The 23,047-nt window shown below is 44.2% G+C and overlaps 1 protein-coding gene across 3 annotated transcripts in view; it reads right to left on the reverse strand.

The window, feature by feature from the left end:
• Positions 1 to 507: 507 nt before the first annotated feature.
• Positions 508 to 23,047, reverse strand: part of SFMBT2 (Scm like with four mbt domains 2) — a 103,444-nt gene continuing 80,904 nt past the window's right edge. For all 3 annotated transcript variants that reach the window (XM_023918780.2, XM_086886439.1, XM_086886440.1), the window contains 7 exons: positions 22,514 to 22,653; positions 18,110 to 18,219; positions 10,995 to 11,170; positions 9,357 to 9,529; positions 7,371 to 7,619; positions 7,093 to 7,221; positions 508 to 5,136 (listed from right to left, as the gene is read on the reverse strand). In XM_023918780.2, the coding sequence (XP_023774548.2) occupies positions 4,996 to 5,136; positions 7,093 to 7,221; positions 7,371 to 7,619; positions 9,357 to 9,529; positions 10,995 to 11,170; positions 18,110 to 18,219; positions 22,514 to 22,653 (1,118 nt within the window). In that variant the 3' untranslated portion in view covers positions 508 to 4,995. The remainder of the gene's footprint in view (positions 5,137 to 7,092; positions 7,222 to 7,370; positions 7,620 to 9,356; positions 9,530 to 10,994; positions 11,171 to 18,109; positions 18,220 to 22,513; positions 22,654 to 23,047) is intronic.

The following is a 23,047-nucleotide window of genomic DNA, read 5'->3' on the forward strand; positions in this document are numbered from 1 at the left end:
AGCTTCTTTCCCTCCTCTCACCTGGCCCCTGCTGGGACTCAAAAACCATCTCTGCTGTGAAAAAGAGAAGCTTTCAGGAACGATGCTCACAGACCCCAGCTGTGCTTCTGTTCCAAGAGGTCCCTCTCCACAAAGAAAACTCAAGCCCAGAACTCCAGGCTCTCTCTTGAAGCCCTCTCTCCCCTCTCCCACACCCTTGGCAGTGATCAAGACTTAACTTTTTCATTGCAAAAATTAACACAATAGACTGAAAAAAAAGAAAGGCCACAAGTATCTGCACCTATGACCCAGGTTTGTGCAGTTCATGTGTCCTCTGCAAGAGAATTCCTGTGCATGGCACCAAATCACTGCAAAACCACTCTCATTCTGCAGGAGAGTTGACATTTAAAGCACTGTTGGGCTATAAAATTCTCATCTTTGATGACTGGCTCATATTCTATGTGCAGCCATTAACACCATTTACACTTCTTGCTGGAGTATTGTACCAAAGAATAAATGAGACCATTAAAGGCTTCTGCTCCTTTATTGGGAGTTCATGGGCACCTAAGGACACAAGCACTCTCTTGTAAGTCTGGCAGACTGCAGCTGCATTCCTGCCTGCCAGGAGAAGGAGACATTTAAATTTTCTGTTAATGAAGTGCAGATTTTTCAGCTTCCATGTGAGAGAAACTGGTGAAGAATTGGTCCCACAGCCCCAACATCTATGAGGGCCCTAACACTAACCTCAGCTATTTCTGGATCAAATCCTGAGTAACAGATTCCTTTAGTTCTGGGTCAGCTGATGTGATAATATTACTGAGTGGAAAATATACATGCATCCACATTTTGAAAGAGTTTTTACAGAAATATACCATAGAAAACATCTCCAAAACACCCAGGATTGTGGGTGAAGGAACATTTGTTGAGTGTATCCAAGTTAAAAAGTGTACACTCACAAGAAAAAAAAAAATCTTAATGTTCAAGACGTTGCAGATTACAGAAAATATTTCCTGGAGTAAGGAATCAGCTTTGCAATCCCAAGTACTGGAAAATACAGCGTGACATATCGTAGCACCAAAAGGGAGCCCTTGGGACTGTATTTATCCACGTGTAATAAAGCTGGTTTTAATGGTGTTCAGTTGCAGCATGTTGTTCTCTTTTGGCACTTGAATTTGGAAACGAGAGGAACACTCAGAGTTCATCATTTTCCACACACACTGCACCAGAAAAGCACAAAGAATCTGAAGTGCCCTGATTGTACGGAGCTTCTGAAACTGAGATGGCACAGCAGCTCTGCCAAATTCGATTCTGTGCCCTGAAAAGACCAAGGCAGGCTTTAAGGTGATTAAATGTTGATTATGGCAGCCCAACATTGCCTGCTTTGCCTTCAGAAGGCTGAGGTGGGGACACCACTCAACCAGGACTGCAAAAGGCTGAAAGTTAAAGCCAAGGAATGGTGGTTTTCCAGTTTAAGGCAAATTAGCTGTTTGCCCAGAGTAAAATAAAAGAGTTTAGGTGTCCCACTGAGAAACTTTTTAAATCCCAGCAAGCATCCAAATACCTCTGGTCAGGATGAGTCAGACCATCTCAACTAGGACATGCATCTACTGGGTACTTCATTAAGGACAGGGTGTGCCTGGATTCTGGTGTTTTCTGAGGGCACACCACATTTTCAGGAGGTTTCTGCACCCTGCAGGAATAAACTATCAAGGGTTATGGAATATGGTAACATGAAGGAGCTAGAAATCCTGAAATCCTCCTCAGAGCTGAGAAGCACTCATGCCTCTGAGAGGTAGGAAAAGCCTGGGTTTGGTCACCCTGGCAGCTGTGTTTGTGAGCTAAAAAAGGAAGAAAAGCCCTGAAATCAAAGATTATTTTTCTTGAAGAGTATCCATGACAGCAGGAGGAAAGCAGGATGACCAACAAGAGAATCATGGACATTCCTTAAGTTAATGCTTTAATCCAATTTCAGAGCTGGATGCTTTGGGCCTGAAAAGTGGGAATTGGCTGATTCTGCAAGGGTTGTGAAGGGAGCAGGGACCTGCCCATGGATCTGTTCAGCCTGAGTGGAAGCTCCAAAGAAGCCAGTACAGATAAAGATGAGCAGGCACCATGCATTCTTCAGTCCCCTATTTTTGTTCCAAAAACTCCCATCTTTGGTCCTATGCCCAAAGAGAGTCCAGTAACACCTGCACAGCCTTCTTGTGGGAGCAAAGTGGTCTGTGTCAGGGTGGTGCTGAAGGCCAGCATCCAACAACCCATAAATAACAGCAGGGCTGCTCCCCAGCCCCTGGCAATGGCCTTGGACAATCCTGAGCTCAGAACTTCACAGCAGTGGCCCTTTGAAACTGGTAACACAACAAACTTCAGGCCTGGATGCCAAATTCAGAACAGGGAGGGGAGAAGATGTGACTTCACCTGTCATTAGCGTATCAGTGAAACTGCAGCAGAGCTGAATTGAACTTCAAATCAATAAGGTCTGGAACAAAAAAAACCCCACAAATTTACAGTGGTTTACACTTCCACATTGCAAAGTAAAGTAGTATTTTACTCCACCAAGACTGGGTTTCCATCATCTCCTTTGAAGTACTCCAAAGCTTTACTTACATTCCAGAACTGAAACAAAGTCCAGGCAAGAGTATTTAGTTCCTTCTGATCTCTGCCCAATCTGAGCATATTGTATAGTTAAACTCCACATCAACCATTCTCCACTTGTGTAAGAAATGGCCCAAGAAGTTCAGCTCCAGCTTTTCTGGAAAGCAATCCATGCAACAGACAACAGTACCCCAATCCTGTATCTCTTCTCAACCTGCAGACTAAAAAGGATTAGTAAAGCATTTACCACTCAAGATAATTTTAGCATAAGGAGTTCAGGTTATCAACTTCTCTGAGAGGACAGAAAGTGATAAACGAGGCAACACTGAAGAGCAATAAAGTGAAAGACAAATAGCAAGGAGAGAGGAACCTGTGGAAATAAAAAGAACTGTCGCAAGATGAAATTAGAACTTTTTTTTTTTTGTTATTTAATAGTTTGAGTTTTGAATATGGTTTAACTTCCCTAAACAACCAGTAAAGATTCCCATGTTCTAGGCTCAATGCTTCACCCATTCTCTGACTGGCCAGCACTAGAGCTGGTTGCTCTGAGATTCTGTGTGTGTCTGCTCCCCAGTCATGCCTCCACAAGGAATTAGCTGCCATAGGAATATCTACAGTTACAAGGCTGATTGAGACAAAAAATTACATTTTTTCAGTGTGTCCCAGAAGGCATTAAATGTCTCTGACAAATCCCAGATGCCAGAAACTGCAAGAACATCAGAGCAGCAGAAGCAGCTGGATTTGACGAGTAAAGTATCAGTGCTGGGATGCTGTTTAGCAAACAGCCTTTCTGCTTCTCTTCCTTGGAGTAACCTCATGTGCCAGTTCTCCTGACAGAGTCCTCCCAGGAGCTGTCTCCTGCTGACAGGTGTAACACCAGGACTGGGCTGAAGCAAGGAGGAGCTGGGAGAAGCAGCCTCCCTGATTTTCTCAGCTGTTCTCTCACTTTGCTGAGCGCAATCCTTCTGTCTTCAGAGGTGAAACACTGAGCAACGCTTTCAGGGGACCCTGAGAGGGATCCATGTAGTTATCAAATCAGTTGCACTGTCACATTTCACTGCTACTGCCAGTAGGAAATCCAGTCTAAACCCCAGTTTTTTAATATCTGCACCACTACAGAACCCTGTTCCTGGATTTCTGAAGAACGAAACTCCACCATTTGATGCAAAGGCAACTAATACTTGAACTGATTAAAACTTGAAAAAAATCTTCAGAACAAAGCAACAGCTGAGAACAGATCCAGTCCTGCTCATCTCCCATGTAAGAACATTTCTGATGAAGTCTCAGCATCTGCTCCAGCCTGCAGCAGTTGCACCCATCCCATTCCTCAGTGACAAATCAGGAAAGACGAGCTAGAAATTCCCAAGTGATGCATGGCAGAGTCAATGCTTCTTGCCTAAAACACCCTCTGGGCAAGATCTGGATGTATTCCAGAGTATTTATATCTGAAGGTCCCCCCTCTTCTCCAAAGAATTTAAGAAGGAAACCAATGAAGGAGAATGCAGCAGCTGGAGCCTGGTGTTGGTCTGTAGGTTCTTCTGAGAACAGGGGTCAGCAGGAGTCCTTGATCCCAGTCTGCTGTCACCATATGGCTCAAAGACATGTCTTTATATTGACTTGAAGTGAAGAGTTAGATTTGTCTATGAAAGCCTTCATGTTCCTATACAAGAATGGAGAATTGTACAGATCCCATTACAGAGATATTCAGCTGATAGTGCAGAGCCAGAGTGGCTCAGGATGTGCTGCTGCCCCACCAGGTCTTGTGTCACCCCTGTCAGTCCACTGCAACTTTGATATCACAGGGACCATGGGTTGAGTCCCCTTTCAAAATCCAGTCAGGAATAACCATTATATGTCTGGTGTAACACTTTTTCCTTTTGTAAAACCAGAGAGGCAGGAGGAAAAAAAATAAAGCACACTGATCACCAAGATCAAACTTGCAGTTAAATCCCAGGTAATGCTAAAAATGATGTCTTACATTTCAATATGAAAGAGGAGTGTCAGAGTTGTCTAAAAGAAATGTTAATGTCCAGAAATTGTCCTAGACAAACCATGACCACCTGGACACGTCTGACCCTTCTCCTTGGGAATGTGTCTGCCACTGGTAGGTTTGGTTTGGTGACAAACCACCTGATCCATGCTGGCCTTGCACCACTGGGAAATGGGTTGGAGAGGCTCAGGAGGAGAGATGCCAGCAGTCTTTCCATGTGCTTTACAAGTACAGAAAAGTTAGTTCCATTTGTAGCTTGTTCCTTTTTGTGTTTGTTTTCCTTCCCCCTATGGATTAATTCCCAGTGCTTCCAATTCCACTTGTTCTCAGAAAAGAAAAAGGATATGGGGGCAGAAAACCCCTTGAACAAGCTGAAAAGGTAAAAAAGACAGGGAACAAGGAGGGGGACAGGAAGGAATGGAGAAGTGCAGTCAGTTGGCGTATTGTGCATAGAAAGCAACTTTTACTCGCTCAATCTGGTGGCACAGTTTGATGGCTGGACCCAGCTTCAGCTCCATGCACTCCTGCACTGTGGGCAGTGTCAGCAGCAGGAGGGCCTGGCCATCGATGTCCTGGGGAGAGAAACACAGGGAAAATGGTTTTGTTTGTGGACTCTGGAGGGCAGAATGCATAAGCAAGTTTAGAAGAACAAAAAGGGCAGTTTGCCCTAAAAACTAGGTTCTTCTATCCTCTGTTTTTCCCCCCCCACTTCTACACTGCCTGTCTCATTTCCCTGATATACAACATTTTCAGAAGTTGTCTAGTGTCTCTTCACAGGTTCCCACCTAGACCCCCAGCTTGGGAAAAGCCTCCCAGCTGCTGAAATGAGGGATCACCTAAAGAACCTCTGCAGAGTCCAGAGATCTGATCAGTCCCATTACATGCCTGAGGAACTGAAACAAGGGGCAAACTGCAGAGACGCCAGGAGACACAGGAGGGAGCTGAATGCTGGTCCCACTGCCAAGTGACCCTTTCCCCACCTCCCCTGGCCCATGATTTGTCCATCACAGGTTTATGTCTGCCTTGCTCCATGCCCTGTACCTAGGTCCACCCAGGACCTGCCTTGTTCCACTGCTGAATGACCAAGAGGGGCCTGGACCACCCAAAGTCCTTGCAATCTCTAACATTCCACAATCCCAAAATGGCATAGGCTGGAAAGGACTTCTGCAGGTCATGTCTTTCCCTCAAGCATAACTATGCACCAAACTCCATGAACCAGTACACCGGATGAGCAATTTTATTGGGAACTTCTGTTGGATTTATGATCCTCTTCTTAATAGAGAGCTCAAGTTCTCTTTTTTCGTTAATGGACTGAGATGCTCAGGCCACAAAAGTGCTTTTTAACCTTTAGGGAGGATCAGAGTCTATGCACAGCAACTCACAGCCAACATCAACTCCCCAGGACAGCCCTGATTAGACAGCATTAAACACAAGGAGGATTTAGACACCTGAAGTGCTGCTTTGATTGGGACTGTCCAGGGATCAGGGCCATCCTCCACTGAAGGTTGATGGCACAGACCATTCCACCAGGGCTTCACAAGGAGAAGCTCCAGTCATCTGTGTTTGATTCAAGCCCCTATAAAACTCTCTGGCAAAGAAGAGACAGGGTTGGCTTCCAAGCCCTGGCATTGTTCCAGCCTGGTTAATGAATGGTTGGAGCTTGCTGTGACAGCAACTGCAGCACCCTGCTCCGGAGAGTTTCACTCGCTTCAGATTCACCCTCCACCTTCTCCCAGCCACAGAAGCTGGAGTCATCCATGGTGAAGAATCAGAGACAGTTCAATGAGCAGCTGGCAACACCACTGACTAATTAACCACACTTGCTTCCTCCTAACTGCAGCTCGTTAGTGCTGCCCTTTACCCTCAGCAGTGGCTGCTACTCATTAGCCAAGGAATGGCTCTATCTACATAAATTTTACACACTCACACTGCCTTGAGATGAAGAACACTGGCTTCTGCTCCTGAAAACCTATCTGCTTAATGGGGAGAAGACTGGCATCTCCTGAATTTAGATTATTCAAGACCTGTCTAGCACATCTTCAGAGGAACGTAGTTAGGTTTTCTACACACTTGGGACACCTAGGTGTTAACAGGAAAATTCAGTGAGCCAGTTTGGGCTTCCAGCAGGACTTTTCTGCTTCCCAGGTGAGTATTTTAGAACAGGATGGAGCCCATGTGGCCAGGAGAAAGCCTGGTATGTATCAGGTAACCATTTTTTACGCTGTTTTTACACTGAGGCTCCTACTTATGGGCCATCAGTATGGCACCGTGGACCTTGGCATGAAAGGACTAAACCTCCTGATTTCCACAAGGGTTTTTCACAAGGCTATTTTGTTTCTGGACTTTCTGAGGACCTGGCAAGGCTCTGACTCAAATTTCTAAGGGTTTTCATGTCTTGCCAGAACTGGTGTTATAACTTGGCCTGACAGATCTGAAGTCTGGTCATGATCTCTTAACAAATCCCCAGGCCTGGCCAGCAAGAACAGGCACCACAGACACAAAGGGACACATGATAAAATCACTTCTACCTGCTCCTGAAATATTTTGGCAAGGGGGGCACAGTCGGTGAGTTTAATAAACCTCACAACATCAGTCACAGTCCACTCCAATGGGTTACTGTCCAGGATGAGCTTCTCTTCCTCTTCCTGCTTAATTTCCTGCAAGGAAAAAAATAATGAAGAAAGGCCTTCATAAAGCAAACTACCTCCCATGGAGAGCCAGGGCAGGGATGCCCTCCTCAGGCCAGCGAGGTTTGGCAGTGCAGGTTAATTTAGGAGGAATTCTGTAGGAAATGGGACACACTTACTTCCTTGGCTGGTGTGCCCTTCTCTGCCTCGCTGTAGGAGTGGGGCTGGGGTCTGCGGCTCCGCCGGGCTCTCTCCGTGGCAGGAGGCCTGTCCAGCTCAGCGCTGCTCCGCAGGGTGACCGCTCGCCGGGGCCTGGCTGAGGGCACCTCGGCCGAGGACGTGTCCGTCTGGTCATCGCGCAGCTCCGAGCTCGTCTCCTCGCTCCCCGTCTCGTCCTCCATCGCGTCCGGCTCGTCCTCCTCGCTCTCCTGCACACACAAACAGCGTCCAGGAGATGGATACAGCAGCAAATCCAAAGGCATGGGGTCAAACTGCGTTCCTATGGCTGTGCTGGTCCAGGGTAACATTCATTTTAACCTAATTACGTTTTCATTACAGCGCTAAGTGAATTAGCCCCAACTTAGGTTTGTTACAAAACGCAGAAGAAAGGAAAAGTATGTGGCAGGAAATTCTTTTTCTCCTCCCAACTAAAGACCAAGAGCACTAACTCATCCAGCATGAAATGTTCCTCTCTTGGGCTGGTATCTCCAAACTTGTGGCGCTGCAGATGTGCAAGAGGAGAAATGGAAAATACTAAGAGGATAAAATGAAATTTTATCAGGTTGACTGAGATGAAATAAAATCAGAAACAGGCTTGACTTTAAATTTCACATTGCTTCAAATTGGTCTGGGTGTAATTGGTCATGAAAAAAGGGAAATTTTGGTGCCTTTTGAAAATGTCTAGATGTTCAGGATAGCACTCTTTCAGTGACATTTGTGTAAAACTCAGGACAGAGGATTTCACCCAGATTTCCCTGCTTTCAGCCCAACACTGAACTGCTGGAGGTCAAGCCCAAAGTTCCATCTGAAGTATTATACCAGGTTCTTGTTATTTCTGTCACACAGGGCTTACAAGCACACAGCAACCGATGGAAACTGTGCATTTTGAACTTTATATACATATAACTTGCCCAAATGGCTTTGACAGCTTATCTCTGATCCAAATGTGAGCAGGCACCCAAAGCCCATGCTCAGGTCTTGAGTGAAAGAGCAATTTAGACAAAGATAGTTGTACTGGCTGAAAGGTTGAAAAACTTGGCTAATGGTTGATTTAGGCTTAACATAAGTTTAAGTTCCTTTGAAGCAGGTATAATCTGAGGAAATGAAGCAGAACTACACCTAAATGAGGACCAAGCCATGAAGATGCAGGTAATCAACTGAAAGCTGAATAAAATAACCTCCTCTAGCTGAAGTAGAGGGAATTTAAGTAAGCCAATTCTATTTCATGTTGCACAAAGCAGCAATCACTGGCACTCAGCTGAGGAAGTGAAACCACACATGAGCTCTGTTATTGCCACCATGGGAAAAGCCCCAGGAAAACAGCCCACACAGAACTAAGTCTATTCCAGGTTTAATCAGGACATGAATCTTTGCTGAGGCTCAGACCCTGCTGTATCACACAGCAAACTGGAAAGACTGAGCCCTCAAATCTCATGTATTTGGGACACAAACCATTTGCTTGTATGCTACGGCTTGATGTTGTGAGCCAAAAATATTAGGAATAGTAAATAAAAAAAATACAATTCCTGGAAACCACAATGGCTATGAACTATTATTATTTATTACAATACTGGGAGATCTTAGACATGGATCACAGAGCTCCTTCACTCTGCTAAATGCTGTGCAAAGCATCCAACAGGCTCATCTGCCTGCTTTTAAGGAAGGAACTAAAATAAAGATATATTAGACAGCATGTCAGCCAGTGAGCATTGGGAAGGTGGGAGCAAAAAATCTGCTTGCTACCTCTGAAAAGGACAAGGTAAAAATCCCAAAAGTGCCCCAATAAAACCAGTCTGACCTTAGAAGAATAGAGCAGCAAGGAAGGATCCAAAACAGTAACTGGAAGTGTTCAGGTGTGCTGAGATGCCCCCCAAAAGGAAAATGCAGAATGGGGAACAAGAAGGCACCAAGGGGTTTTTGCTGATTTATCCCAGTGTGACACAAACCTCTGCAGAGCCTGCAGCATTTGAATCCACAGCTGATGATCTCCTTTTCTTCTGCACAAAGATAGATTTCCGCCTCTTTCTGCGTCTGGCTGGCTTGACATGGCCACTTTTCATGTTGTTATTTTCCCCAATTGGTGGCTTAATGATTTTTTTCCTCTTCCCATAATAATAAGCTGGAGAAATAAAGCACAATGTCCATTAAAAACTTTAACCATCCAAAGAAGGGAACCTTGGCTTGCTCCTTGCTACAGGTTCAGGACTGTACTCTAAGTGCAATTTAAACTTTAAAATACATTGATTTGGAAAAAAATGTACAGCATAAGTAGGTCATGCTGGACTAGCACGAAGTGTTACAGCTCTTATGTACCCAGATTTATTGATGATGAATGAAGACTTCAGAATTTTAACAATGTGTTTAGGGAGAGCTGAGCAGTGATTTGGAGGGAAAGAGGCCAACAAGTTCCAGATTTGGTCCAGCGCAGTTCTGTGTGAGGTAAGAGTCTGAGACACCCTTCCACTCTGCTAAAGTTTTCAGCAGAGAGGGGAGAGGCCCAGCTATCCTCAATCATGTACAAAGGAATGGGCTTTTATTACTTTCAGTTATTTTGTGGCCAAGCTTGAAATTAAGCATGTGAGGTTCCTCTGACCTTACATTAAATGTTTGTATTAAATGTCTTTTGACACACTCTGGGGATGAAAGACACTGTCCTTCACCAGCAAGGGTCTCCCAGGACAACTAAAATGGTGCTTGGCACCCATGCCAAAGTTCATAACTGAACTGAGGCCTTTTCAGCAAATCATTGGAGTTTTGAGGAAAAAATCATCCAGACACATAAACCATCAACTTTGAGATGGGACAACCTCAGCTGAAGCTCCCCCAGCTGCCCTCCTCCAGCTCTCCATTTGCTACCTGTGGGAGCCAGGACTCCAACTCAAGTGTAGAATCCCACAGAAACCCAGTGATCTCAGTATCCCCCTGAGCACCTTTCTCCTTCTACTCCAGCACCAAACTCAAAAGAATTGCTTTAAATCAATTTTACTGCTTTCTGCAACCTTTGAGGAAGAAGGACAACACTCACTTCCACTTTCCTGACCTGTTTAAGAGCCACTAATACCAGTAATATTGACAACAAAAAGCACTGAACACTAACAACAGCCTTCCTGAACAGGCAGGGTCATATTTAAATATTAAACACTCTGAGCAGAGAGTCAGTGTTCCCAAATCTTCCAGCACCTCAGCACTGTGGTTCTGGCCTGTGCTGGTGTGCATGCCAGAAACTCTTTACCAAGAGGATTCATCTCACCTAACAAAGCTGTCTCAGATGCAGCAAGTTAAAATCTCAGCTTCCCACTGCAGGTTCCTTTTATGTGCTCTTTGTGTTAACTTTAGATATGAATTAAAGTCAAGACTTACAAAAAGTGATGACATTCAAACAGATGTATTAGGATGGAGTGAGAGGGACAGTTTTCTGCTACAGGATTCTGAGGGAACCTCAGATGGCCTCAGGACTAAATAACTGCTTTTAGATGAGATGAATCCTCATCAGTATTAACATATCACACAACTCCTGCTCTTCACCACACACCATCTCCCACTTCTCTGGCTCCAGCACCAAGAGACATTTTTCCAATACTCACTATACTTGGTTTTGGTGTGGATGGAGCAGTTCTCAGGGCAGACTTCAGCCACCAGCACAGGGCTGAAGAGGTTGGGGCAGCACTCGAGCTTGGCACAGACCCTCCTGCAGAAATCCGCCACCTGGTCCGACGTCCGCACGATCTTCACGGTCGCCCTGTACGTCTTCCCTCTGTACCTAGGGAGGAGTACAGGACCCCAGGTCACCCATCCAGCAAAATCCTGTGGTGCTACAGGCCAGACTCTCCTCTGCCACAGAGAGATCCTCCCCAGGGACTTTTGGGAGCTTTTCTCTTGAGAATGCAGGTGGAATAGGTCTGCTTTTTTTAGTGGCTCCATTCCAGATGGACTCAAGGAAGGAAAGTGTGAAATAAATTGAAGGTGTGGACATGATTTGGGAAGGAATCTATATTCACATTGGATATATCTGTAGATGTGGCAAGAGAAGGAAAAAAAAAATCTCAGTAGGCTTGGTGAGGATACTTACACAGGACAGCAACTCCTTATTGTGAACTAATGCAAAGTTTTTGGGAAAGGGATGCAGTCTCTCTTCATATACTGACCCATGATCAGATGTTTATACACCTTGCAGAGCTTTCTGATAACCACCCTGTGTTTGGACTAGCTCTCTAAGCCCCCCAGTGCATTTTGTTTTTCTCCACTGCCATCCTTCCTGCTCCCATATCACATTCCAGCTCACAACAATTCCCAAGACTCATGGTGCCAGCTGTGGCTATCAGGATAAACTCATTGTGAAGAAGTATCTGGGTGAAACAACAATCTCTGCCACCCCGGGATCAGATGACTTCACCACTCTGAGACATGGGCACTACAAAACCTGAGGAACTCATCAGGAGTCTCTGGAGTTTTTTAACAGGGCTGTAGCAACAGGCCCTAAAAACTGATTCCTACAGGGAATGCTTGGAGCAGAAACCTGCAATGAAACGTTTGTCTTAAATTTGCTATGGCACTAAAACATTTATTTCAGTGTTTCATACAAAGTGTTTCTGAGCGATAAATGGCTGAGAAAGATACAGTTACATCCCTGCTGTACCACATTGTAGATGTGAACCCTGGAAAACCAATTATCCCTGTAATTTATTAAACAGCAGCAGCAAGCTGTTGTAAAGAGTGAGATAAGGTTTTTGAAACATCTCTTACGCATCCTGAGGAATGCAACACAAGAGACAACCACGCCAGAGCCCGGTACCGGCATTACAAATGTGCTCAGAGAAAAAGAGGGAACAACAGTGGAAGAAAGATTACTGGATGGGAGGCAAGGAAAGACAAAAATACAGTCACCAGGAAAAATGAAACAAAGCATTTGTCAGTGTATAAAGATCTGCAGTTTCCTAGCAGCTTCTGATAGATACGGGAGAGGAAGGGAAGGAGGTAATGAAATAAATATGTGACCAGAGAGTTAAAACATTCAGACAGTTCTTTCTGAAACAAAGGGGTGTGAGTAAAGGGCTTGAAACTGTGGCACATGAAGTGTTATAATGGGGGAACCCAAATGAAACTTGGGTCTGAGAACAGCCCAGTCCAACCACCCTCAGGTTGCAATCCAAATTATCACCTCAGCATAAAATCTTAATGAGCATTCCTGCAAGGTGCCAGGCTCTGATACCCCATTTGGTGCCAAGACAATCCTTCACCAGATTCATTCACCTGAATGCATGAATGGTTCAATGAGCCAACTTTTCACACACCCTTAAAGACCTGGACAGGTGATGTAAAGGGAAAAGTGTTCCTTTCAGGTACAGAGCACTGTTAAGATCCCAGCTTCCCTATGAAACAGCTGCAGAGGCAGGCTGGCTGAGGAGGGCTTGGCAATACCTAATACAAAAACCACCAAATGCCAGAGGCATTTAAATGTGTCTACTTATAAAAGTTTTATTTCTTCTCAAGGTGTTTGAAAAGACTCCTGCACTTATTACTTCTCCAGGAGCCATTAAGTTTAACGAGAGCCTGGATGGTTGGGTCAGTGAGTCTGGGACAGGCAGCAAGATTTCACTGTGCTGCTTTCACCTGGACCCAAATAACTCTGCTTGGACTAAACCAGCACTTCCAGATGAGCACCAGCCTCCACACTGGAAGAATCATGGCACAGGGAGCACCTGTACCTACACCTCATTTTATGTCTGGATAAATCTGAATTTAACTCACATTTATTTGTCCTTGTTCTGACTTTCACCACTAGGATGAAAAGACTGCATCTGGTTTTGTTTCCCAGCAAAAGCACTCTAATCAAATTGCCTCTTGATCTTCTTTCTTATAAGCTAAGAAAGCAGCCTGATGGGTATTATTCAAGGATGGCTGACTTTCTCTAACTGTGTGCTTCCTATTGTGTTCAGCTGCCCAGGAAGGACCCATTGTACTACAGAGCCTGCTGAAAGGAAAAGATGAAACTAGGAAAATGAACAACTGACTGATTTCATAGTCTGCTTTGAATGCAACATACATTTTAATTAACTGAGAGGATGGCAAAATGGAGATCTCCATGACTGCACAAATCAGTCTCAATAACTCAAGGTGTTAGTACTGGCCACAGCAATATTTTTTACATCATTTTGGTCTTGGCAGCACCTCTTTCAACTATAAACCAGGTTCTACTAATATTTTCCATATTCCTCACACACTAAAGATTCTTAACACAGGCACCACCAAATGTAATCTGAGCTGTTTCTAGGACAGCCATGTAGAAGGAGCTCCTTTGTCAGAAAACCTTCTCCATTAGCATCTCTCAAAAAGTTACTAACTACCGATGCTCCATTTTATGTTTTTATACCAGGGCTCCTATCTTCTCAACCACTTGCAAGCAGCATTTATCTGCATGCACAGCAGGGCAGCACTGGAGACTTGGAAAATTGCTGTGTCAAGGATAGTATTTTCGGTTTTCTTAGAAATTGCTGTTCCTTTTTTAAAATAAGATCTTTCAGCTATAACCAAAGGATTATTAGTTTCCTCTTCCCCTTTCTCTGCCCTCAGATCCCAAACTTGGAGAAGACCTTAAGGCTGGAACTATTTCCATGAAAGATAAGCCTGCTGATCCAGAAGCAAAACTATTAAATGAACAGCAAAAGAATTCTTCTGTTGAACCTCCCTAAAATAGATTAGAGGTTCATGAGAACATAGTGCCTTCTAGAAGCTCCAGTTAGGGACTGCTGTGTGATGACACAGGAAGTCTTGCGCTGAAAAACTTGTCATACACCAAGAACATTAAGAACCTCATTTTCAAAAGTTCCATTCTAAGGCATTCTGACAATTCTTGAGACTAATTTGAACAACTCAGTAGATAAAAGTCTCAATTTCCTTTTGGGGGACTGAAAACTCCTTTCTATTCTTTGCAAGAAATTTCTGTTTTGTCTGTCTGCCAAACACAAGAAGTTAACATCCTTCAAGGCTGTTTAACCATCCAGTGGCATTCTGTACTCTTGAACACAGGATTCAGAAAGGGCACTGGAATGCTCTGGTTGTAAGGCCTTGTCTCATTAAGTCTCCTTCTGATTACAGAAATAAAAGGTTTAAGTCATTCCACTGATCCTGGTTTGGAAAGCCTTGCTCATAATGAACACATATTAATTTCCACTGTTCCCTTCTCAGCACCAAACCAGTTACCTCATCACATCAGGCACAACTCGCCCTTTGCTTCTTGCCAGACCCCCACTGGTCCTGCATGTTCTCAGAAATGGCTTCCGAGAGGATTTGGCTAATAACCTTTCTAAGAAAGTTAAGCTGGCAGCCTGTAGTTACTTGGATCCTCCTTCTTGCCCTTCCTAAGGAGGGGTGTGGTATTTGCCTTTTTCCAAAAATTAGGATTCTTCCCTCATCCTCATCAACTTCCCAACATGCCAGTGAGTGGCCTTGCAATGACACTGGCCACTTCCCCCAGGCAGAGCTGGCTGCATCCCAACTGCTTCCATGCACTTGTGCACATCCAGTTTGCTTCCAGGGTCTTTAGATTCTTTTCCATCTACTGTGGGTAACACTTTTCTCCCTCAAACACCATCAGGGCCCTGGGAGGTCGGGGAGCCAACCCTCACTAGCAAAGGCTGAGGCAAAGAAGATTTCAATCACCTCAGCCTCACCTATCACAAGTTAAAGGCAATCTTCTAAAGCAACTGCACTGAAAGGGCTTTCTTTGAAATGCCTCATAAATAAGCAATGATGTCTGGCATAGGGGTAAATATTCCTAGAGTTCAGCTACCGGATTTGAGCAGCTTTCAGAGTTTCACTTAATGAAGGAGCCCAGGAATACTCATCTTTATTATTTTGATCAACTGGGCTTCATACAAGACCCAGGAGATAACTTTCTGCACACACTGCTTTTGTTTATGTCCAAAGTCCTGCAAAAAAGGGTAAATCCAAACAGCCCCATTATCAGTCCTTAGAAATGAAAACCCTTGAAAAGCATGAAGTCCCTTAAGCTTTTCATGTAAAATTGGGAAGGCAAATCAAGATGTAGGCACTGAACTTAAGAGCATCAAACTATAAGGGCTGAATGCCGACAGCTTCAACTGGCCCTCATGGGAACTCAGGAGGATCAAGCCTGACATTTCTAACTCATCATCACCAATAAATCAGGTTTGACTCTTCTCACACAGAGCCAGCAGCGCTGATGGGAACAGCTGCCATCACACACTGCAAAAATATCTCTCTGGACAATCTAAATTGTTTTATCTTCTTTGCAAGGTGAGCGTAATTGATTCCACAGTGGTCACTCATGACAGCAGAGTGAACTAAATGCAGGCTGCCCCAAGACTGAGATAATGCATTCCTGGCAGTGCAAAACCCTGCATTTGGGACAGTGGGAAAAGCAGCCTTCTCTTCACCAATCCCTTTACTCTACCCTACTGCAGGCACTGCAAACAAACAGCACTGCCAAGATGCAAGGAGGTGCCAGTCCACACCAGAAAGAGGGTGGTGACACGATGTGTCCCATCACAGCTGGGTCTGGAGCTCTCATCCTTAGCAACAGGCAGCATCCAGAGCTCACAGAGCTGGAAGTTGCTTTTTGCAGGGCTCTGCTGCTCATCATAGGTCTCTGTTTAAGATTCTGGAGCACTGTCACACCTGCTGGAAGGTGTCATGTGCTGTTTGCATGCTCCATGATATCTGGTTCCGTGACTATATTTTACTTTCTGCTCCTAAACAACTAGATGCAACTAAAACCTCTGAATGGAGCAACTCAAGCAAACTAAAGGAGGAAAAAAGAAGTAAGTGCTAGGGTAGCCTGACAGTCTTGGGGCATGTCAACCCTCTGCCATCTACTATTAAAAGTACTCAAACTACCCACAGGCAAGCACTGCTCTGTGAAGAGATCAGCCACAGAAGCCAGAGAGCTGCAGGAACAAGGTGCTGCCCCCATGAGCTTTGTCTCCTCAGAGGGCAATGCCACACTGGAAGAAAATCCACTGCTGTTCTCAGAAGCCACTTCAAAACTTGCTGTCCTGGCTCTGAGCCTGGGATGATCCATTCTGTGGCTTAATGAACTTGAAAGTTGCTTCCTGACTCCCTGGAGAGCTGAGGTTGAGGCCTGCTGGGGCAGCCGGCACACGTACATGGACTGTGACTGGGGCATAAAATGATACCATGGATGGTCAATTAAACATTTTCCAGGCTGTCTCCCATTAGAAATATGGATTGCAGCAGTCTTAAGAAATAGATATTTCTGCTTTTGCACAATGCAGATCTCCACACTCAAATGGGAAACCCCAACAAAATCCTACTCAGGATACCGCTAATAGGAAAACTGACTAAGCTCAGCTCTCTGCAGGAGAGGATGTTAAGTAATATAGGGCATTACAACTTGATTTCACAGCTGCTAAGTACCTGAAGGAGTGAATTATCTGATATTTGTAGCACAAGATGTGGGATCCTGCAATCAGTGAAAACCAGGTCATGGACAAAGACCTGTTTCAAATGAAAATCTGAATGTGCGAGGTTGACTTTTAGATTTCCATCCACAACATCTCCACTGACAAACACAAAAGGCTGACATTCCACATGGGTGAAAGAAGCAAATTAAAAATAGGATGTTTCTAGCAGAGTTTTATTTCAGTTTGCAATCTTTCTTCAGGAAAGCAGTTTAAGTGTATGCAGAGTAAAATTTTCTCAACTCCCTCTCTCAACCAGAAAGAGATGAACTCCCTGCTATATCTGCATGGGCAAAGATCAAATACAGTAGCCATCAACAGTGCTGTTTTTTGCAGTTATTCATATCAAATAACCAAGAGAAAATTGCTTTTCTTTGAAAAGAAGTTAGAGAGTTCAGTACAAAGGGTGAGATTCACTGCATTTAACTACAGTATTTAAAAGTCAAGGTGACCATTAGTCAACAGAGAGAGCTTTCTTCAAAGAAATGTTTGTTGACATCCATCTTCAAGTGGGAAGAATTATTCTTCAGAAGGACTCTGGAGAGAGCTTAGGTGCGACTCCCCTCTTTCAGAGAGACAATGGTTGTTGAAATACATCTAAAGTATAGTGCCCATTAAATAAAGAAGACATTAATAGGTAGATTTTAATGCTGGAAGGAGGAATTCAGTATTCTTTGGTGCTGTTTAGAAGAGAACTGAAGAATATATCCTAAAAAGGCATCAAAGCTTGACCTGAATCTCTGATCTGTTACTACCTTGCCCTAATCACACTCCTGCTAAAAAATGTGTCCCTCCTAATTTGTCGAAACTTTTTTTTGGTGCCATTCATTCTCACCAGTTTCTTTTCTGCATTAGCCTGACAGGCTCTAATTTAAAAGCAGCAATACGCCTCCATTTAGAAAGACAGGAATTGTGTTCATTCAGTAATAGCCAAACTTCTAAGAACAGCTTATCATAAAACTCAGGACTTGACTTCATCAAAAACTGGATGGCTGCTTGGAGAAAGACAATAGAAATGAACCGTTCAGGTGAATACTTCATTTCTGAAGTTGCTATGGAATGAGTCAAATAATTCAATGAAGCAAAACGATAATTAGAAAAGTAAAATTCTCACAATAGAAAAAAAATCTTTTCTTATATATATATATATATATATATATATATATATATTTATTTTTTTTCTGCTAGTCAGTTCCCTTTCTGAAAACTCCCAAATAAATGAACACACACTGAAGACTTACTTTGCTTTAAGTGTTTCCTCCTGGAAATTCCACTGAGGGTCTTCCACAAGCTGCAGTTCTCGTAAAACACTCCCTGGCTTGTAAGCTGCATTGATTACCATGCTGAGAACCTACAGGGAGATAAAACCAACAACAATGATGGGTTTAAAAGCAGTCCTTGACCACACTGAATATGGTCCCAGGTGCTGCACAGGCAGGAGTAGCTTGCAGGTGCTTGTTTCTATCCTGGCTGCACAGGTTAAGTGCTGGATGCAAGGAGGAGGGGTTCCTGAATGGATCATTGTTTCCATATTACAGATAACACCTGAGTCTGATAAAGTAACTGCATTAAATACTGCTGTTTAACCCCAAAAATCTGCTAACCAGTAATTTTGCCTCTGTGACAGCCCCTCTCACCCAAAGCAGATTCTATAGACTGCATCCATCATGGACCACTTTAATAAAAAACCAGAAATAGTTCTGAAGGCACAACCAGGTACAGGTCACATGCACCACCACACAGTGAACACTGAAGGGGAAATTCACACATTTGAGGTCAGCAATAGCCTGAGAGTTGTGTGCTTTGACTGTATTAACGGAATAGTAATGAACTCTCCACAAAAAGAGTTTGCAGGAGGTGTGCCTGGAACCCAGTGTGTGTCCACTCTGTACAAGAGAACACATGTGCCAATCCTTTTAATCCAAAGTCACTGAGAATAAAAATGATTCCTGCTATTGGCTCAGGTAATCCAAGCTTTAATAGCCTACACTTGGCGTAGGGAGATAAACACAAGGAAAACAAATCTCTTAACAGCACCAGACCGTGTGTTTGAACACTCTGCATTGTATGCACATGAATGATCCCACAGTGACTCTGGACGGGCTTTCATTTAATTTAGCTCTTTACCTAACGCCTGTTCTTAATTCCTTGGGGGCCTGCAAATGATTTCAGTATGATGAACATTAGGTTTATCCAGCACCCATGAATGCAGTTCATCAGAAATGAAAAAATAACTAGGTCATACTGCAGTGACCAATGTGTTTATGTTTGTTTGGTTGATTTTTTCTGGGTTGTTTTTCTTTCCCCCCTCTAAATCCAGCAACCTGAGGATTTGCTAGCATTTTGAAAACCCTACAGGATTAATCATTTTCAGGCAAGGTCTTCACTTAATGCTGCAGAGTACTCCATGAAATGGCACTGGCTGGAGTTGCTTGGATAGATATTTACTAGGAGCAAAATTTAATTTATCATCGAGCCCTTGAAAACATTATTCAAACCACTCTTCAAAAAAGTCCAATTAGAGACATCAGACACTGACAGAGGGTAGATTTAGATTGGATATGAGGAAGAAATTCTTCCCTGTGGGAGTGGTGAGGCCCTGGCTGATCCTGGATCCCTGGAAGTGTCCAAGGCCAGGCTGGATGGAGCATGGAGCAACCTGGGACAGTGAAAGGTCCCTGCCCATGGCAGAGGGGTGGCAGTGAATGATCCTTATGGTCCCAGCCAACACAAACCATTTTAAAATGCTATGAAAAGACAGTTTCTGAGTGAGCCCTTGAGCTGCTCACCCACATCTCTTGCTGGTCTCCTCCCACACAAACTGAGGGGCACTGGACTCTGACAACTGATGTCAGGAAGCCAGAAGAGGGTTTTCAAAAACATCAAGTGCCTGGGGAGCTGCCACACTCATTCACAGCTCATCAGGTGCCTTGATCAGCAAATCCAGGGAATTATTTAACCCCTGTGCAGGAGTTTGTTGGGAAAGCTCTGCTTAAGCACACTTCTACACCCATCCTGCTAGCTGGTGGGAAATTTGGGGCAGAAAGCATCTTGCTGACCCATTTCCACCAACAATGCTGTCCTGCCCCCTCACCAGCAAAATGGTGCTTGTATGAGTTGTCAGAATAGCCAGGAAATGAGCAAGAAAACGAAACCCAACCCTGCAACACCAGTGTGGCCCTGTCTGGGCGTTCTCCCAGACACCTAATCAACTCCAGCCCTGCACAGGCACCCACAGTGCCAGGACTTTTCTCAGAGCTGGCTTGTCACCAGCAGGACTCTGTAAACTTCTAAACTCTGTTCAAAAAAAAGAGTGTTTTGTAAGAACAATTATTTCCCTTTCAGGGAAGGAAAAAAAAAATTATATTAAAACCTCTGGCTTTAACTCTTCTTGTATCTCAAATGAGTCACTGGGTTGGGCATTTTACCCTACAGCAAAGATCCATCATCACAATAACAGTGGTACCTTCTAGCAACAGAATCACCTCATATTACACTCTATTAAATGCAAACAAACAGATTTTGGGAAAAAAATTAACTGTGATTTAAACAAAACCAGTGAAGAAACCTAGAGCAGTTTCCAACTTTTTCTGGAGATGGAAAATTACATCAACTATCTCAGACTGGTCAAATTTCCTTTGGCTGGAGTGTGACCAGACTGAGATTTTGGGGGTTTAATTTCAGCCCTCTGCATCAGGAATGGTTTGGGCACAGCCACCTGTCCCTTGGAGCATGGGGGGGGATTAGGTAAGCCCAGCCTTTGCTGTTATCCATCAGTGAGGTTTTATTTTGATAAAATAAATTATAAAAAATGCTGACCAGAGCTGAGCGAGTACCACGCAGCACCATCACAAGCCTCTGCCCAACCCCACAAGCACCTGATATTCATAAAGTTCTCCATGTCATGTATTTTCATGTGCACAGGGGCTCTTTTCTATCTGGTGTGCCTGATGTCACTGGGCAGTTCAGCACTTTTCTTCCCATCACAGCTCTTTTGTGTTCACACACTTCCCACTGCCATCCCCCTTGAAACAGTCTTAATCCTGGATAAAGTTTTCTTACGCGGTATCACTGACAAGATACAGCTAAAAATATGATCACAACTCTTCTCTCCTGTTCAAGACCTCAATGATCAGCTTTCATGTGAGGAGAAACTCAATTTCCCTCCTCTGAGGTATAATCCCACACCTCCTACCCAACAAGAGATGCTAAATCCCAGGGAGGCTTCAAGGCAGGGCAGTAAGCTCTTATTTTTTTTTGACTTGGGTTATTGCTGTGTCTGTGGGACAGAGAAGGGAGAGCAAAAATTATCTGGGATTCTTTCACTGGATGATCAAAGATCTAAAAGGCATCTTTTGTCATAGCCCATTTTCTTTTTAAACAGAGAAAGAGCAAGGTGTCTTAAAAATAATAAGAGCAGTAAACAATGAAGCGAATTAATCTTTACAGTATATTTATGATGGGTGGTTATAGATCATCTGGAGTCTTAAGAAGACACCTTGTTTTATTTTACAATGTTGCTGAGTAGTTCTTGGCATGTATGAAGAACTGTTTGGGATTATTAGATATTCTGACCCCAAAACTAAAACTAAAGCCGACAATGTATTTATTTTAATTTAACTTCAAGTCAGCCTTTATTATACAGAATAGCTACCTTACAGTCACCACTTTTCAGCCCAGGTGCAATGGCTGGATGGCAGTACCTGATGTCTCCACTGTATTTGGCTCCAGGTTTCAACCTGTTTTCCAAGAAAATACCTCAGAAATGAGACACACTTTGCAGCTGATGTCAAATGACAGGCAATGCCACCTCACTTGCCTCTTACAGTGAAAGAAACCACAACAAACCAGTGGTCACAGCAGAAACCTTGTGCTGGCACTGGGAATAATGAAGAGCTAGGCTGTAAAAATAAGTTTGGTACTACACTGCACAAGAGTTACTTGTTACTCCCTGACGACTGGGATTCAAGGGCACAAACACAGGAGGATGCTTCACTGCACCAGTGGTGAAGGTAAGGACAAGACCTTGGGTGCAAAGGGCTGAGGACCATCGGGAACTTCAACTGTGCTGCTGTTTTTTACCTCCATCATGCCCATGGCTCTCTGAGCTGCTGGCACCTCTCTCATCTCAGCAACAGCTACCAGGAATTAAGTGTATCTCCCCTACAGCAACACCCTGAATGTTTTCTCTTCACCTTTTCCAGAATTTGTAACTAGTTCCCACAGTCAGAACAAGCTTGAGTTTATGGCCATGGTAAGCTTGATTTTTTTCTGCAAAGTAACATGGACCAATGCTGGGCCACTGCCAACGTCCTGCTCCTTGGGGAGTTGTTTATGCCTCCACAATGAGATGCCCATGTCTCCATGACACTGCTATTTGCTCCTTTGTTGATGGCAACCCACACTGAAGTTGCTCCCAACCAACAGAACTCCCCATGTTTCAAAAACATCACCTCTCCCATCAAAAACCTCTCCCATCAAAAACCACAGTGCAAAACCTGCCCCGTCTTCCTGGCTTGCAGTTTTCCCTCATGGAAACCACTCCAGGACAATTTTAGGTGCATTGTTCCCAAACTGTGGGTCTGGCAAGCCATGACTCACACTTTCCTCTGAAATCCCCCCAAAAGAGAGGGGGAGCTCCATACCTCCTTGAGGACCAGCACACACTTGCCAGGCCCCACAGACTGAGGTAGCTCTGCGATCCTGCCTTTGTTTAAATATGGACCTGAGAAGCAGCGGTGGTTGATGTAGAGCTGGGGGCAGCAGTATCTCCCATTGATGGTGCCTGCAAGGAGAAAGCAGCAGTGAGGTGCCTGCAGCACTTTTACATCATAAATCAAGGGCATTTCTTCCTCCTAGATGCAGGAGGAAGGGGAGGAGAATAAAAGAGGCACAAAATTCTACCCTAGGATAGAGGGTAGGGAAGCCTTTGTCACTCAAATCCAATCCAGCATAGGAAAAGGAAGTGTTTTAGTGACTGATTTGGCTGCACACCCTGCTGAAAGGAGGACAGGGAAAGGAATTAATTCATGACATGAGCCAGGGCACTTCCAGAACTGCAGGGGGACATGAGCAACTCACTGTAAACTGCCAGGAGGGGATGTATGAGCTGAGCCTCAAAGACAGGGAACCAGCTCAGGGAGAACATTCTCTCAATGAAGAGCCTTAGTAACCCCTTT

The sequence above is a fragment of the Cyanistes caeruleus genome, chromosome 4, assembly GCF_971803275.1.
Source record: "Cyanistes caeruleus chromosome 4, bCyaCae1.hap1.1, whole genome shotgun sequence".
NCBI classification, from domain to species: domain Eukaryota; kingdom Metazoa; phylum Chordata; class Aves; order Passeriformes; family Paridae; genus Cyanistes; species Cyanistes caeruleus.